An 18,793-nucleotide genomic window follows, 5' to 3' on the forward strand; every position below is an offset into this window, starting at 1 on the left:
ATATACAAATCATTACCAGAAAGTACTCTTAGATGGTCAAAAGGTAATTTGGTATTCAGAATCATATCCTAAATTAGTGTATCCAACTCGTACAATAAGCTCGGAAGGTTATTAGGTCTGCACGAACCATTTAGCTCTTGCTACATGTCCTCTTCATTCCGTCCACCACCGGGAGGGCGTGCCGCGTGATAAAACTTCTCTCCAAACGGCCGCTCTATATAGTTTTCAACCCATTGCGGATTCGTCTATAAATATGTAAAGCCCTATATTTAGTGAATTGTAACTCTTTTAAGACAGTTTTGACAACTTATTTAACCATCATGATCAGTACAAAATACTAGTCCTTCCCGAATACAATCTAGAACAAAATCACGAAACATCGAGATCCACAAACTCCGAGGTCTAAGCTATAAGAGCATACGGTCTATTTAGATTGTGGCCAAATTGTTGCTCACTAACATTCCACCGTGACCAAAGAGTTGATCTTTGTTTAGACGGTTACTAATGTTTTGCTATCCAATGCTTTCTTATTTTCGGCACTCTAATTCATTTTTCTTGCCAATGCCGATCAAAGTACTGGGCAGCCAATTTTTCGGTAGACCAAACCTAGGCTGAAAACTAAATAGTACTGTGAGCAAAAGAACAACAAGGAGTGAAGCGCGACACCAAAGCTTTAAATTGTCGTTACGTTGGATCCAAAAACGCCAAAACCTTTTCGATCAGACGAAGCTTCGAAGGCCAAAAAGCTACTACAGCCTACGCTCGCATTTGACACACACGCGTAAAATCCGTCGTAAATTTCCTGTGTCCCCAACACGTCATTCTCCCCGGTATATATCCATCCTTCCATCCCTGTCAGTCATCACAGCTTATACAGCGAACAAAAGCAGCCAGCAGCCCTGGGCTCGCCGGTGCTAGCTAGCTCGATCGAGGACCCGATCGATCCCCTTTAATTCCAATGCCGCCGCCGTCCACTTCCAACGCCCAACACTCCCCTCACGCCATGCTTCTTCTTCTCCGGCGCCGGCGGCCGATCGACGACCTATCCACCACCGCCGCCGCGATCTCCCTCCTCCTCCTTCTCCTCGTCGCCGTTCAGGCTGCGGCCGTCGTCGAGGAATTCGTGTATCCGGGCTTCCTCGGTGCCGGGGAGAACGTGACGACTACCGGCGGCGCCGTGGTGACCGCGTCTGGCCTGCTGCAGCTGACCAACTTCACCAAGGAGGAGTTCGGGCATGGCTTCCACGGCACCCCGATCCGCTTCAGGGACGCCGCCACGGGCCTCCTGGTCTCCTTCTCCACCACCTTCGTCTTCGCCATCTTCCCGCGGTACCCCGACGCGCTCGGCCACGGCCTCGCCTTGGCCTTCGCCCCTTCCCCGGCCATCCCCGGCGCCGTCACGGGGAAATACCTCGGGCTGTACAACACGTCGAACAGTTTGGGGGCGGTCGACAGCGGGATCGTCGCCGTCGAGCTCGACACCGCCAGGGACCCCGAGTTCGGCGACGTTGATGATAACCATGTCGGGATCGACCTCGACGCTCTCCGCTCCGTCAACGCCTCCCCCGCCGCGTACTGGCGGAGCGATGGCGATGGCGGGAGGTTTGTTAATTTCAGCCTGGATAACGGCGCGGCGAGGCAGGTATGGATCGAGTACGACGCCGCCACCGCGTTGCTCGAGGTGACCGTGGCGCCGGCGGGGGAGCCCCGGCCGGCTGTCGCGCTCGTGTCGTACAGCCTCGACGTCTCGTCTTCCTTGGTGGCCCACGACGGCGGTACGTACGTCGGGTTCTCCGCCGCGAACGGCGCCGCCTCGAGCACGCACTACGTGCTGGGATGGAGCTTCCGCATCGGCGGCGGGCCCGCGCCGGAGCTCGATCTGTCCGCGCTGCCGAAGCTCCCGAAGCAGCCGAGGCCGTCCAAGGCCCCGCCGCCGCTCACCGTGGCTCTGCTCGTCGTGCTCGCCGTGGTGGTGGCCCTTGTCCTGGCCGTCGCGGCGACGGTCTTGGTGCGGCGGCGGAGGAGGCGGTTCGCCGACGCGGAGGAAGAAGAGTGGGAGAGCGAGTACGGGCCGCACAGGATCAGCTACAGGGATCTCCACGCCGCCACGGACGGCTTCCGCCACGTCATCGGCGCCGGCGGCTTCGGCCAAGTGTACCGCGGCGTGCTCCCGGCGGGCTCAGGCTCGACAGAGATCGCGGTGAAGAAAGTGTACCCTCAAGGCCACGGTTCGTCGCAGCAGGGGCTCCGGGAGTTCATATCGGAGATCGCGAGCATGAGCCGGCTCCGGCACCGGAACCTGGTCCGGCTCCTCGGCTACTGCCGCCGGCGCGGCGGCGATGGCGAGCTGCTCCTTGTCTACGACTACATGCCCAACGGCAGCCTGGACCGGCACCTCTTCGTCCCCAGCTCCGGCAACTCCAAGCGCCACCCGCTGAGCTGGGAGCAGCGAGCGAAGATCATCCATGGCGTCGCTGCGGGATTGCTGTACCTCCACGAAGGGTGGGAGCAGGTGGTGGTGCACCGGGACGTGAAGTCCAGCAACGTGCTGCTCGATGGCGCCATGAACGCCAAGCTCAGCGACTTCGGGCTCGCGCGGCTTTACGACCGCGGCGGCGGCAGCGGCGAGCAGCGGACGACGAGCATAGTGGGCACGCCGGGCTACATCGCGCCGGAGATGAGCAAGACGGGGAGAGCCACCGCGGCCACCGACGTCTTCGCCTTCGGGGCCTTCCTGCTCGAGGTGGCCTGCGGCCGCCCGCCCAACGCACCGGGAGCCGGAGCCGGAGACAACGACGACGACGACAACTACCCGCCGGGGCTGGTGGACCTGGTGGCGGGGAGGTGGAAGGCCGGGGAGATCAAGGCGGCGAGGGACCCGAGGATGGCGGTGGCCGGGGAGCAAGAGGAGGGTGAGGTGGAGACGGTGCTCAAGCTCGGGGTGCTCTGCTCGCACCCGGACCCGCGGCGGCGGCCGGGCATGAGGCGGGTGGTGCAAGTGCTCGAAGGGGCCGCGCCGGCGCCGGAGACGATGCCCGAGGACCTCGGCGCGGGCTTGTTCGGGTACGGCGGCGAGGCGTTCGACGAGTTCGTCGACACCGGGTTCACGGCGTCGTCCGAGGGCACCACCGCCACGATCACGCGGCCGTCCTCGTCGCGTTCCCCCGAGGAGAAACAGCAGCTCATTACTGCTGATTAATTAGTGGCGATTCATTCTCGTTTGTCTTGGAGCTAACCAACTTTTGGCAATTTCTGCACCTGTGCTGTTTAACTGTCAGATAGCAGGTTTTCGGTTGAGCTTGATCGACCTCGAGGTGGATTTTTTTTTTCAGAATACTTTTTTCTCTGTATTTTTTACAGCTAAAGTTTTAGCGCAACATGGTCTAGCAATCGCAAACCGAGCCAACGATAGAATTTTCTTACCAACGTACGATTCTCCTAGCGGTGAGATTACTATTCTGAGGTGGGCGACGAAGTCTTTTTCATTGCGAAAACCATACAAAGCTCTCGTCAGCAGATCGTTCGCTCCGAGAGACTAAAGAACGAACGTTCGCTCAATATAAATTCCAATTTTTGTGCTAATAGCAAATAGCTTTCCTGGTTCACATGTACTTCGATGGAAGTACTCCAAAAGGTTTCCTATTACAGCACGAACCGAGTGTATTTATTTTATGTTACAAGGGAGATGCACGTACCAAACGGCACATGAGCACCATGATTCCATGAATGATAAAATTGCAGAGTATCGGAACTGACTTAATTGCCCATCACCTTAAATGGTAAAAAAAAAACTATGGGAATCAAAACTAGTTGCGTGAGCTTCGGCCATCAAGAGAACAATGCACAATCAATGGCGCTCTTAAAAAAGAAAGTAATTCCGAGATAATGGCACTGTGGTTGCTGGCTGGCATGTCAGGACCTCTCCATCAGCAGAAACCGTGTAGGTTTCTGGGTCGACTTCGATTTTGGGAAGCGCGTCATTGAGCTTCATGTCCAGCTTTGTTAAACCGCGAACACCGCCAACAGCTTCCACCCTCTTTGATAGTTTGTACTCTGATGCAACACCAGCTTCTTTCGCTGCCTGGTGATCATTTCAGAAATTAAGCACCAGCCATTGTTCATTTGCCAAGAACATATAATTCGATCAGAATATTTATTTAAACAAAGATATCACTGTAATATCTGGGTTAAGGTTGTTAAGAAACTTTTCATGGTTTGTGGAGTAATAACTTTTTCACTGTACTTTGTAAGGTTTAGTAATATAATAACGGAATTTAATGGTGGAAGTCGTATCATGCTGGCTCTGAAAAAAAGTAAAACTTCTCCAAACTTGTTTTCCTTCAATGGGATATTATATTACTAATCAATAATCATTGTAAACTTCTCCAAACTTGTTAAAAGAGTTAAAAACTAGCCTGACCTTGCTCACAAATGCAATCGAGTTAGAACTTCCGGCCTTTCCAAATGCACCAAACATAGGACGCATCATAACCTGCATCAAGAATGCACCATGCTGCGCTGTAAGTTTTTCTACAAGGAGCTTGTGTAGAGACATAAAAAAACAGAAGAAAAATGGTCATCCGCACATTTCGGTTTCTGCATATACACTTATACTTGAACATTTTAACAATGACAGACAAGATACCGCCACGACCATTTCCACGATCAAGGAGGAAACGTACTGACGCCTGACAGGATCTGTTTGCATCTGCATAGCTTTTGGATAAGATGCATCTGCATAGCTTTTGGATAAGATGCATCTGCATAGCTGCCGACCTAGGTCCAATGGGTGTTTAAATTGTTCAGAGCGTGAGTCCTAGAGTCAAATCTGTAATGGCTCACAGGCAACAGTAGGCTGTGTGTTCCTTGGTATTTTGGTTCACCAAGTCCACCCCCTTGTTTTGTAACTCTTCTACTTTCTACTGATAGAAAGATGTGCAAATCTTCTGAGCTATTCTTGAAAAAACTAAAGTGTGAAACTGTGGAACAAGGCCTCACCTAGGGCAGAGGGCTTATGGATTTCGTGGTCTGTGGTGTGGCGGCTGCAGTTCTTGGGGAGGACGGGAGAGAGAGCAGGAAGAAAAACCCTTCATTCAGGCTACTTAATGGGCCTTGGGCCAGCATGGGCCAACTATATTCAACACTCCCCCTTAAGATGGGTGATATATATCTATCATTCCCATCTTGTCACATGCAAGATTGCAATCCTTAGTTCCCAATCCTTTTGTTAGGCAATCTGCAAGTTGCTGTCCTGAACAGACATGTTCTATCTTGATAATTCTAGCATCAAGCTTCTCCTTTATAAAGAATCTGTCAATTTCGATATGCTTTGTTCTGTCATGCTGAACAGGATTATTTGCAATACTTATTGCTGATTTGTTATCACACCACACATTTAAACATCCATTCTTCAAAATCTTTAGCTCACTCAATAGATGTCTGACCCATAGCATTTCACTCAACCCTTGTGACATAGCTCGATATTCAGCCTCTGCCGTTGACTTGGATACCACTGGCTGTTTCTTGCTCCTCCATGACACTAAATTTCCTCCAACAAAGACACAATAGCCTGAGGTAGATCTTCTGTCATCTAAACAACTTGCCCAATCTGCATCGCTATAGCCATCTATATTCAAGTGCCCATTGCTTCTGAACCACAACCCCTTTCCTGGTGTTCCCTTCAAATATCTTAAGATTCTATGAACAGCCTCCATATGTCCACTCCTTGGTTCATGCATATATCGACTCACGACACTTACCGCATAAGCTATATCTGGCCGTGTATGACAGAGGTACAATAACCTTCCAACCAACTTCTGATATGACTCCTTGTCCACTAGTTCTCCAGATTGAGCTGTCACCTTATGATTTTGATCAATCGGAGTTGATGCAGCTCTACATCCCAACATGCCCATATCACTGCGAAGTTCTAGCGTATACTTCCTTTGTGATAGAGCTATTCCCTTTGACGATCTAGCCACTTCTATGCCAAGGAAATATTTAAGCCGTCCAAGGTCCTTGACCTCGAAAGTCTTACTCAAGCTCCTCTTCAGTCTTGTTATCTCAGCTTCATCGTCTCCCGTAATGATTATATCATCGACATAGACAGCTAGAATTGTGATCTTCTGCTCGGAATGTCTGTAGAACACAGTGTGGTCCCCATTGCACTGACCATATCCCATGTCACACACGGCCCGCCTGAATCTATCAAACCAGGCTCTAGGCGATTGCTTCAAACCATAAAGAGACTTTTTCAATCTGCATACTTTGCCGGCAGTTCCAAACTCTATGAGACCAGGCGGTACCTCCATATAGACTTCCTCCTGCAAGTCCCCATGCAAGAATGCATTTTTGACATCAAGTTGATGCAATGACCACCCAAAGTTGGTTGCACAAGATACTAGAATTCTCACTGTGTTCATCTTCGCTACAGGTGCAAAGGTCTCATCATAATCGATACCATACGTCTGGCTATACCCTCTTGCCACAAGTCTTGCCTTGTATCTTTCAATTTTACCATCAGAATTCTGCTTTACCGTGTAAATCCATTTACAGCCCACTGCCTTCTTTCCATCTGGAAGATTTGTCAACTCGCAGGTCCTATTCTTCCTTAAAGCCTCTAGCTCTTCCCTCATTGCTGCGCACCACTTAGGATCCTGCCGTGCTACTCTCCAATCAGTGGGAATGGACACTAATTGGAGAGAGGCTACAAATGCTCAATAAGAGGGTGACAAGGACTCTTATGACACATAATTGCTTATATCATTTTCAAAGCCATACCGTTGTATAGGTTTGTTTACCACAGCATGTGTCCCCTTCCTCAAGGCAATGGGCAAGTCCTCTGTCGTCTCTGAATCAGTTCTGGACTCTCCAGAAATACCATCATTGCCTCGTGTCTCATTCTGAACCTCTGCTTGTTGCTCCCCCTGGATCTGTTGCTCCCCCTGGATCTGCTGCTCCCCCTGGATCTGCTGCTCCCCCTGAACTTTCCTTCTTGTATACACTCGAAGATTTTGTTCCTCGTGTGGCCTAGGCCACCTTCTCTGCGCCTCAGCTGCCGCCGTAGAGATAGAATCTGGTGCCACAGAGATAGGAATAGAGCCAACAAAAAATCTGGTCCGGGTTGCATCATGAGCATTCTGTTGAACAGACTGCTCCTCAACTTGCTCGCCCTCTTGACCATGCTGTATAGGTTGCAGCTGGTCAAGTCCCTCAAACAGAACACTTAGATCAGTCTTCTCTCCATAAAATGGCTCGGATTCTCTAAACGTGACATCCATACTTACAAATGTGCGTCTCTCTGACGGACACCAACATCGGTAACCCTGCTGGCCAGATGGATACCCAATGAAGATGCATTTTACAGCCCTCGGATCCAACTTTCCCACTGATGGCCTGTGATCCCTGACAAAACAAACGCATCCAAATAGTTTCGGGGGTACTACAAATTTGTTCTCCCCCAATAGCGTTTCACAAGGAGACTTCATACCCAATACTCTTGATGGTGTGCGGTTGATCAAATATGTAGCGGTCATCATAGCTTCACTCCAAAGGAATTTTGGAACATTCATGGTGAACATCAATGATCGAGCTACCTCTAGTATGTGCCTATTTTTTCTCTCTGCTACGCCATTCTGAGGCGGAGTGTCTGGACATGATGTCTGGTGTAGAATCCCATGCTCTGACAAGAAGGTCCCAAAGACTTGGTTCACATATTCAGTACCGTTATCGGTCCGTATCACTTGCACCTGCACCTTGAACTGATTCTTCACATAGGCATAGAAATTTTTGAAACATTGAAAGACTTCATCCTTGTGCTTCATTAGATAAATCCAAGTCATGCGTGAGTAACAGTCAATAAAGGTCACAAAGTACTTCATGTTGCTAATAGACACAACAGGACATGTCCACGCATCTGAATGAACAAGCATGAAAGGTGTGATGCTCCTCAATCCTTTACTAACATAAGACACCCTGGTGTGCTTTGCCCACTCACAGGCATCACACTTTAACTTATTCTTATCCACTCCTTTCATCATATCAGGAAACACCTTGTACATCTTATCAAATGATATATGCCCCATTCTACAATGTTGTGTCATTGCCATAGTTTCCTTTTCTCCAAACATTGCTACTAACATCGAGTTGTCCATCTGGCCGAGTCCCTCACGATCCATGTACCAAAATCCTCTATGTCTGGTTCCAGTCCCAATCTTCTGGCCCGTCACACGATCTCGGATCACACATCTAGCTCTATTCAGAAGTATCTCGCAGTCCTGCTGGTCTATAAGAGCACTCAATGACACAAGGTTCACGGGAAACGCAGGGACATACAAGACTGAAGACAATCTGATTTTTGGTGTACATTTCACTGATCCCATCCCTTGGATAGGCCGAGCAGTGCCATCAGCAGTTTGTATCGTTTCCTCGTGTGTGGGAGAATATGAACTATATAGTTCAAACTCCTTTGAATTTCCAGTTACGTGTTTAGATGCCCCAGAGTCTAACACCCACTCTGAATTGGTGCCATGAACAGCTACGGATGCCCTTTCAGCAACAACTTCACTTGCGTACAAACAAACTTGTTTGTCCTCCTGACTGACTTGCTTGATCTCATCCTGCAAGAACGATGTTTTGTCCATCTTCATTACCATCATCTGGAGCTGCTCCAACAGCTGCCTACATTTCTTTTCTTCACAGACACTGCGTGCCACAACCTCCAATATCTCTGCAACTAACGACAACTAACGACAACACTTGTAGATTCTTCGTGTTGACATTCAATCCCATTGAATTCGATCTCTGAACTTCCATCAAATTCCCTTCAATCTTCTCCTCCTTCCCAGTTGCAGCCACTGCCTCCACTTCCTTGACCTGAAGCAGCTCAACCACGCCCTGCTGTTTCTTCCCGACAGCCTCATCATGCCATGTCTGGACCTTCCCCCTGCATTCCATCTCCTGCACTGTCCTTGCCCTCGCTGCCTCGAGAGAGTCCTTGGCAGAATAAAGGGGCGTGCACTGCACCATCTCCTCCTCCACGCTGCTAGCGACGGTCACCCTTGCTGTGCCGCCGTACATCACCTCACCACTGCGCCATGCTTCCTCGCTGCCTGGCGCCGCCCCCGCGCCTCCTGCGCATCGCCAAAGCCTCTTGCAAGCCACCGCTGCTGCAGCCTGCACACGCGCCCGCACCTCGTCCTGTGCCTCCCAGCGCCGCCGCTGCAGCCTGCACATGCCGCCAAGACCCATACTGGCCGCACCAGACTCACGCACAGGAAATCGTGGGGGTCGCCTCAGGAACCGCCGCCGCCGGATCCGCTGCCGCCGGTGGCTCTGATACCATGTGGAACAAGGCCTCACCTAGGGCAGAGGGCTTATGGATTTCGTGGTCTGGTGTGGCGGCTGCAGTTCTTGGGGAGGACGGGAGAGAGAGCAGGAAGAAAAACCCTTCGTTCAGGCTACTTAATGGGCCTTGGGCCAGCATGGGCCAACTATATTCAACAGAAACTACAATATAAGAGTTAGGTAAAAAAATAGCATGTTGTTTTTTTAATCAATTTTAACTGCACAGGGAGAAAGGTTTTTCTTGCACTAACATCAGTGAGGCTCTGACCAAAATTGGATGCCATGGTCAGCTTGGTCATAAATAGTAAGCTTCAAGCTAGTTATTTACTTCCTCTGCCCGGTATTAAGTGTCACAACTTTGTCTAGATACACATGTATCTAGACGCATTTTAGTGTGTAGGTACATGCGTATTTACACAAAGTTGAGACTTAACACTGGACGGAGGGAGTACATGTAGGCTAAAAGAGAACATTATGGATGAATTGGAACAAGACTATCTTATTCAAAGGATATCAGAGAAAGAAGTCCATACAGGCTCAGGTGTTGGAATGCTAGCATTTGGATCACCCATGTTAGCCCAAGCAATTGCACCGCCTTTTATAATCAATTCTGGTTTTGCACCAAAGAAAGAAGATTTCCACAAAACTAGATCAGCTAGCTTCCCCACCTGACAAAAGTATGCGGGAATGAACATTAAAAATGAGAAGAAAAAAAAGATCAGTTAGCGGCTGAATTAAGAGATTCACGGGAAATGCTTAGCCAGAATGTTACTGGGTGTGACATTAATGATACATATGAAGGGATGATAATTAACGAAAGCACCCTCTATTAAACAGATTATAACAAATTCCAAAACGAAAATATCTTGCGCTGCCTTGATACAGGGAATTTTTTTAGGAGCTACAGTGATATTACACATGTTGCTGGAAGCCTGGAATCAAGAGTTTGGGGAAAAAAAAAGTACCAGGCATATTAACAAATTAGACACAATTACACTTTATATTTTATTATCCTCAACTTATACCAAGCATAAGAAACAAAGCAGATTTTGTTTTCCTTTAGATGTATTGTTTCATGGTGCGTGGAAGACCTTGTCTAACTTATGTTGTCTACTCTGTACTGAATATGATGCAATTAATAGAAGAAATTTTGACAGTAGGCAAGAGATACATACCTCGACTGAGCCAACAAAGTCTGAAAAGCCGTTTACTATAGCAGGATTTATGGTGTATTTTGCTATGTATCTTCTTATACGGAAGTTGTCATTATCCTTGGAAGGATCGGAGTCACCAGACCCAGGTAACCTACCTCTCTGTACTTTCATCTTGTTTGCAGTTTGCCATGTTCGGATAATCACCTAAAAAGCAATGGTTTCAACAAATGCATATAAGTAAATCAAGTTTGAAATCGGTTACTGGTTACTAGAGCTTACTCGTCAAGCTAAATGTACAAGTAGAACTAAACTTGTTCGAGCCCTCCCAAACATTTTTTTCCCGTCATGGCTTATCCAAGAAAAGCTATATTTCATTAAAGCAGTAGCAGGATGCAGGTGACTGGAAACCAAGCTGAGCTCCATCCATGTCTGATCAGTCTAGTGGATCCGTGTACACAACCAGAAGAAAGTGCTTCGTTAAAAGAGTGATGTTTGCTTATCACTCATCAGTGCATGTCAACACCATTGACTTTCATCTACAACAGAAAAAAAAATACTTTGGTAAAATGGGTCTATCTAATTCATCCCATGTTCACCGACTCTTGCACATTGACTTGGTTGTTCATTGTATTAATCTGACAGATTACCACATACATGAATGTTAACTGATGGAACTATATATTCATGTTGTGAAGACAATCAATCAACGAACAGCACCCTATAGGAATGCAACCATAGTCTGTAATTCATTGTTTAACATTGGTTTTGATGAGCATGAATGCAGGATAAGCATATGTAACAGACCTCTCCAATGCGACCCATAGCCTGTGAATCAGATGATATGATACTGATTGCTCCCATGTCATGCAAGATGTCCTCGGCCGCAATTGTTTCTGCTCGAATTCGTGACTCAGCAAATGCTACATCTTCCGGGATGTTTTTATCAAGGTGGTGGCAAACCATCTACAGGAGAACCACAATAGATGATGACCAAATTCTCAAGACATACCCATGGCATTGGCACAAGATAATTTTTTACCAGCATATCAAGGTGCTCATCAACGGTGTTCGAAGTAAACGGTCGGGTTGGATTTGTCGAAGAAGGCAACACATTTTTCACCCCACATACTTTTATGATGTCTGGGGCATGACCACCACCTGCACCTTCGCTATTTATAAGACAATGATCCCAATGATTCACATTTCCGATAAACTTATAAATTCGATAAATAACGTTAAGGGTACTTTGCACAATCGCAGAAAATTGAGCCTTTCTCCGCAATCGATCCATAGACAAATAACAGTAGATAGAATGCGTCACTGTTTACAGTATACTGCATACCTGTGGTATGTATGTATAGTCCTATCTTTAAAAGCTGCAATTGTATGCTCCACGCAGCCTGATTCATTCAATGTATCTGTGTGGATATTGACCTGTCCAATATAGATGAACATCACCGTAACAAAAAATATGCAGGTATACCAGCATGATAAGGTGATAATAAGACAGCCTACCTGGATATCAAACGCTTCTGCAACACATAAACAGTTATTTATGGCAGCTGGGGTGCTTCCCCAATCTTCGTGCAGCTTAAGACCCATTGCTCCTGCCTTAATGATCTCAGGTAATCCATCCGGTTTCGCAGTATTTCCCTGCAGAGTTTCTCGAGGGGAAGAGTATTCACGATTTGAACAATGATAGGAAATAACTTTGATGTACTCCACTTCCCAGATTTGGGCCTGTTTTTGGATACTCAAATTACTGAATTTGAGAGCGCACAGTTTTTTTAATGAGTTTGAGCTCCCATTTTTTTTCTCTTTTTTAGTTCAGGACAGTTGGATTATCGTCTCCAGTATTTTTTCTATATACCATAAAATAAAATGAAGGGAAATGCTAACTACAAAGCTCTGGAATGCTAAAGTTAAAATCTTGATATATGTCTTTTGTAGCTCTATTCCCAAAGAAAGCTTATACAACTAAAAGAAGTTTTGATATAAAGCTAAAGATTATTAGTCTTTGTACTGAACTTTGAAATGTACCTTTCCTGTGAATCCCATATTGATCGGAATTTCATCAGTGGACTGCAACATTAGTTTCATTTGAGATGGTGCAGGGGTGCAAGTTGTGGCACAAGTTCCATGTGCTGGTCCTGTTCCACCTCCCACCAATGTTGTTATGCCTACAATAATTTAAAGATCTCATGATTATCACTGATTAATCCTTATCACATGGTACACATATCAAATAAGTCATTGAAAGCACAAATTGGAAATCTTAAACAGAAAACTGATCTTTGAAACATGTATTGAAAGCACGAGCTCTGCCAAGAGTGTTTTGTCAGTGTTAGCACCCATATATTTGAGAAATGCAATGAAAGTATCAATACTCCAAGCTCCCAACAAATGTGACTCCCTGTCTCTGGTCTGTAGTCACTAGCAGCGAATACACTTTTGGGGATTCTCTCCATTATTATCCCAAGAAAAGCCCAACTCGGCCAAAACATTTGACCTCCTTTGACTTCAGGTACAACATTCAAATAGAAATGATGATCATGTATGATAGACAAAGAAACACATGACATTGTGGCCTTCAAAACTCGTTTTTCTTGGATGTGACTGGGCTTTTTTCTCTTAGTATTCAGAATATTTTCCTTGCTAACAGATGTAAGGAACCTTACCACTTGCAATTGCCTCTTCTGCCAGCTGAGGGCATATGAAGTGGACATGACAATCTATACCACCAGCAGTTACAATCATACCTTGAGCAGCAATAACTTCCGTATTCACCTGTAAATGATTTAAGCATGCAATTTCTTTTAAATGTACTCCATACCCTTTTTCTTTAGTAAAACAATAAAAAATGCAGGTATGCCGTTACCCCCACAATCATGTTGCTATGCACACCATCCATGACATCGGGGTTTCCAGCTTTCCCAATGGCAATAATAAGTCCATCTTTTATACCAATATCAGCCTTGTATATTCCTGTATAGTCAATCACGACAGCATTTGTTATAACTGTATCTAGGCAGGCAGATGCTGGATACCCTGCAGATTGTCCCATTCCATCGCGAAGAACTTTCCCCCCTCCAAATAAGCACTCGTCACCATAAACAGCAAAGTCCTTTTCAATCTCAGCAAAGAGATCAGTATCACCAAGCCTAATCTTATCACCAGTTGTAGGTCCGTACATGCTACAATATTTCTCATGATCAATACTGCAGTCTAATGTACCATCACCAATAAGACCTTCGCTGCATCGGAAGTTCAAAGGTAAACATGTCAGCCAAATTAAACACAGCAGGCTGAATTTGTTCACTGGAATTAAATGTGAAGGAAACAACCTTGCATCCGGATAATCTTCATGTCCAAAACCATTCTCAGTAACCTTTTTAATTACCTCATTAAGCTGAGAACTGTTGACAGCACCATCAGCAATGCCATTTCCACCTCTAATTACTTTTTGACCACCAATGCTTACAAGTGTAACCCTTTTTGAATCCCCAGGCTGGAACATAAATAAGGTGTCAGATTCTAGAGGATTTTAGAAGTAACATGCGCGAATATTTGTGTGAATAAGTAGGATCCCAAGTACTTGAAATGTATTGCTAGTTTATATACAGAACAAAATGCCAAAGGATGGATCATATGTAAGAACCTCAAACCGAACCGCTGTTCCAGCAGGTATATTCAGTCTCATGCCATAAGCTCTTTTTCTATCAAAAATCAGGTACGGATTGGCCTCTATGAAGTGGTAATGACTCCCAATCTGCAAAGTGAAACACGATTTGGACTCTCATAATTACTTCCAATAGCACCAGATTCTAAAGGGTGGTACATCTCCCATCAAAAGTGTGGGATCATAGAACTCAATGCAAATTGAACTTATTATGTAAAGGTTCTGGATACTACTCCCTTTGTTTCTATTTATAAGGCGTTTTGGCAAGCCAAATTGACTTGCCAAAACGTCTTATAAATGGGAAAAGAGAGAGTATTAGACATGCATTTACATTGCGTCAAAAGGGGCAATTGAATCATCACAAAAACGAGAAAGCTATTTCCAAAGCAAAATGAAATAAAATGCAATTTTAACCTGCAAAAGGCCAGCAAAATGTTTACACAAACTCAAGAAAGTGGGCCACAAGCCCACAACATTAGACAGTTCCAAAAAGAGGAACAGGCGAACAGCTTGCACCCAATCAAGATGTCTATATTGAAGAATGAATTTTTGCAAAAGAAATAAAGAATAATCTTTCCTGAAATTTATTTTGAGAAAAAGGATTTTAGGAGCATAACATTAGTCATAGTGTTAGAGCTAGGGATGCAAGTTTGGACCAGGCCAACCCCCTTTGCTTGCTCAATGTAAAGGCATGTGTACAGATGACACACCAATCAAGTGCCCAGTATTCTCAAAAGTAAATAAATCAAGTGCCCAGTTGCCTCCGTAGTTTAGAGCCATTTGGCTAACTCCATGACCTATCATATTAGCTCTTAACACATATACACGTTCGACATAATGTGGTATTACATAGCAGCAGGTTATGTACCGTGTCATGATACAGGACGATCAAGTGTTATGACATTATCCAGGAGTGATCTTCATTAAAAGAATAACACTCACACAATTGCACCATGATCAGTGGCATTAAATCTTGGATCCAGTTGTGAAAATAAGTTGGGGCCAAGATCCATCTAATGAAACTTTAGAGAATAAGAACTGTGATAAGTTTGCTATCAGACCCCAAGCAAAAAACATTACAAGTGCTTACCTGAATAGGTCTGTCTGCCTTGTTAACAACCTTCAGAGTTAAAGCCCTGCGATGAAGGTTGAGGATAATGCGCCCAGAGCAGAAATGTACTTCACCAGGAGAGTCGTCAGCATCACTCCCAGAAAATATTTCATGTGAAGGTACTGCAACCGTTTAATATTTTGTGTAAAATAAACTTTTTAGAGGAAGATTGCCGCAAATACAGTATTTTAATAATTGTACAAGCATACATTTAAAATGTAAACTCTTATTAGTAAACCAAGTGTATTGATCAGCATTGACAACCTGGGAGATAAGAACCATGTAGAGCGAGCTCCAGGTTTCCATCATCAGAAGAAATAGGGTCATGTACAGTAATTAGTTTTGTTCCATCCATAAATGTTCCTTCAACCTAGAAGAAATGGTATAATTGGGACATTATGCTATCAAGAATTGATTGTCAAGCAAAATGTTGGAGGGTAGCACCCAAGGTCTAATAAGAGCAGTATTATGGTCTAGTTGTAATCTAAGCAAAATAAATAAGGGTGGCAGGTCCAGAGAGAGACACAAATAATCCCCTCAATGCCATCCAGGATACTTGGTATGAAGTTTCCAACAGAACTTATCTCGGGTCAGTAAGAGTTCAAGTTACGGCATTGTATGGCAAGTTGGACTCATAAAGCATATTTTGATTGGTTATGCATCTCATCGGAAGAACTATCTATATCCTTTTTTGGACTAAGGCTATTTATATATTTGGTAGATCCAGTTGAGAAGTTGTTGTGGGTACTCAGTACCGGTATGGCATTCCAAATGTAAGGCACATCCGTATCACACATCAGGTAACTTAGTGTTGGACAATGTGGCATGAAGTCTGCAATCGACATTGCTAGTATTCAGGTAAATAACCATACTTTAGCATTTGAAATTAATTAGTTATCTGATTGTTTTCCGAATTGGGCAGGTTTCCCAGAACCTGCTTATGAACTCACGCAATTATTTCCCAAATCACTACAAACCAAGGTTCAATGATTGGAAAATTAAGCAATATCATATAGCATGAGAAAAGTATCAACCTGTACAGTGTCTAAAAGGTGTGGAACAGCTGGAAGAACTTGTCTCCTGATAAGCAAGAAAAAAGTAAAACTATCAGAGCTTAGGTTATATGCTTATGGCACAGAAAGGACATCACCAGGTGAAGGCAGTAACTGGTCACAAGTATTTGCAGTACAGCATTCTAATTTATTTTTTCCACAGAAGATCAGCACAATGACTCGTATTCATCCACTTGTGAAAAGGAAGTCTTAGACAATGGTTTCTGCAAATCAATAGTCTTAGACAATGGATGTACTTGATGAACAGATCTGTCATAGACCTTCCATGTTACAAACAAGATGTGAGCAACTACTAAGTAACGAAGGAACTGAACAAGTGGCGTCAGCTTTTGCATAGCACATGCATTTTAAATGAAAACAATTATAATCTTCTTCTATCTATTATTCAATGTTGAAAAAGCTTGCTAACATTCTGCTGCGTTTATTATAAACTAGCACATCTCCAGTAACGTCAGCTTACATTAAATTATTTCGGCCAGAGAAGTAACTTTAACTAAGAGAGATCACGAGTTAAATCAAGAAAGCAAACATCATGTTTATCTTTTATTTGGAGGCAGTTAAAAATGACTATGTTGCAACTTGAAGTTTTTGTACAGGAGTTCAAAAGATCAGTTACTACACTCGGCATAAAAACGAACCTGCCCAACATCTGTTTTCCCAAGTCCATCAAGTCTGTTACACTTTTGTCTCCATCACGAACAAACTCAAGAATCTGCGTGAAGAAGCACAGAAAGGCTTAATTCGACCATGGTAACTCAAAATGGTGGATAAAAATGCACGTTATGCAACAACATGGTCTACAGTCCCAAAAAAAAGTTTGGCCACTATTTTGGACCTTTTTTGGTATGGGAATTTGGGTTCTAGTCCTTCGGACACTTGAATTTCAACTAAATTGGGTAGCAGTCCCTAGGATATGATCTCCCAGAGGCCAGAGACAGATTCAAATCAAACCTCCCTCTGTCCAAAATATTTAGTGCAGATTAAAGCCAAAAGGAATCACCAGAGTCCTAGCCATGTTGAACAAACAAAACAGTGCTACCAGGAACCTGGACTGTCACGCAGTCGATAAATGAAGACCTCTGCATTGCATTCCAGGACAACTCCCTAACTCCATGGTACTTCCATCAGAAAAATTACGGTGCACCACACAATTCATGCACCAGTCTTACAAGGACAGAAGGACTCTCTCTATATATCTCCGCGACGGCCAGTGATACGATTCCATTCGAAGCAAATAACGTTTTCCGCAGCATTTGCATCGCACTCCCCAAATACGTTCCCGTTATGACAATATGGCAGAGGAACTACTCATTACGTTGGTTATGCGTGATGGTGACGACTGGTATGCATCGATGCATCCTCACCTGCGAGGCGATGAGCGCGACGGCCTCGGTGTAGTTGAGGCGGAGCCCGCGGGCGAGGCGCTTCTGCGCGAGGAAGCCGGCGCCGTGCAGCGCCAGCTTCTCCGCTTCCCTCGGCACCAGCTTCATCTCTCACTCGCCAGGGGGGCCGTCCACGCGGGACCAGAGGCGGGGAGAGGATCCGGCGGGCGGGTGGCTGCGCCGGACTTGGGGGAGCAGGCGGAAGAGGGGGGATGGAGAGCGAGAGCCGAGAGAGGTCGTCGCCACAGATGATTGGTGGGGGAGGCGGGCGGAGGAGAGCAGTTCGGTTGGATTCTTCGATGGGTCCGACTGCCGCCGCCGGGCCCACCGCCGGGAGCATCGGAGCTCAGCTGAGAGGGGGGAATCTGGATTGGAATCACGAGCAAGCAAGCAAGTTCAGTCCGTAAGCACAAGAAAAATAAAAGGAAATTGGTCACAGGACACCGTTCCGTTCTGTTCCGACGTTTGCAGAAAAACACCGGATTGCATATTTGTCCATTGCCATTATAATTCTGTGATCATTTGTCACAACACATTGTCTGTTTCAAAACGAAAAATTTGATTTTTTTCAAATGAAATTACTATCTTACTCTACTAACACGACATGATATTCATACACACGAAAGTCTGTACTCCTCCTTGGAATTAATTATACTATGTTTTGGTGTATTATATACTCTATATGAGAAAAGTGGTGTATACAACTTCAGAAAAAAATATACAAGAAGAGAAATATGTAACCAGTATATACCAAGTACCATATACTACTTTTCAGCCGTGCAACTTGACATATTGTTTTGGGACACAAACAGTATATACTTTTCAATCAATCAAAGAAGTATATCCACGAAGAAGTGTGTATCACCAACCAAAGTAGTATATACTGCTTCTAATAGAAGCATTTGTTGCCCGTTAAAAGATATAGGGGTCCCAATATAATATGTCAAGAAGTTGCAAGCCTGAAAAGTAGTATATAGCACGTAGTATATACTGGCTACATACTTCTTTTGAATTTCTTTAACTCAGATGGAGTATAGAGAAAGTCAAAA

General features: G+C 45.2%; 2 protein-coding genes across 2 annotated transcripts; one reads left to right on the forward strand and one right to left on the reverse strand.

Moving 5' to 3' along the window:
* The first annotated feature begins 793 nt into the window (after window positions 1-793).
* Window positions 794-3,791, forward strand: LOC100835887 (L-type lectin-domain containing receptor kinase IV.1). Its single transcript, XM_003559183.4, has one exon. The coding sequence runs from the start codon at window positions 959-961 to the stop codon at window positions 3,197-3,199; it is 2,241 nt and encodes a 746-aa protein (XP_003559231.3). The 5' UTR covers window positions 794-958; the 3' UTR covers window positions 3,200-3,791.
* Window positions 3,602-18,088, reverse strand: LOC100825698 (urease). The gene is made up of 18 exons (XM_003563482.4): window positions 17,727-18,088; window positions 17,001-17,074; window positions 16,324-16,369; window positions 15,554-15,659; window positions 15,269-15,411; window positions 14,158-14,268; window positions 13,844-14,007; window positions 13,378-13,753; window positions 13,178-13,286; window positions 12,540-12,679; window positions 12,015-12,152; window positions 11,842-11,933; window positions 11,539-11,668; window positions 11,304-11,462; window positions 10,521-10,703; window positions 9,879-10,013; window positions 4,421-4,492; window positions 3,602-4,081 (listed from the first exon to the last, which is right to left on the reverse strand). Exons 1-18 carry the CDS (start codon window positions 17,850-17,852, stop codon window positions 3,860-3,862), a joined length of 2,526 nt encoding a protein of 841 aa, XP_003563530.1. The 5' UTR covers window positions 17,853-18,088; the 3' UTR covers window positions 3,602-3,859.
* Between the last annotated feature and the right edge of the window lie 705 nt (window positions 18,089-18,793).

The sequence above is a fragment of the Brachypodium distachyon genome, chromosome 1, assembly GCF_000005505.3.
Source record: "Brachypodium distachyon strain Bd21 chromosome 1, Brachypodium_distachyon_v3.0, whole genome shotgun sequence".
NCBI lineage: Eukaryota > Viridiplantae > Streptophyta > Magnoliopsida > Poales > Poaceae > Brachypodium > Brachypodium distachyon.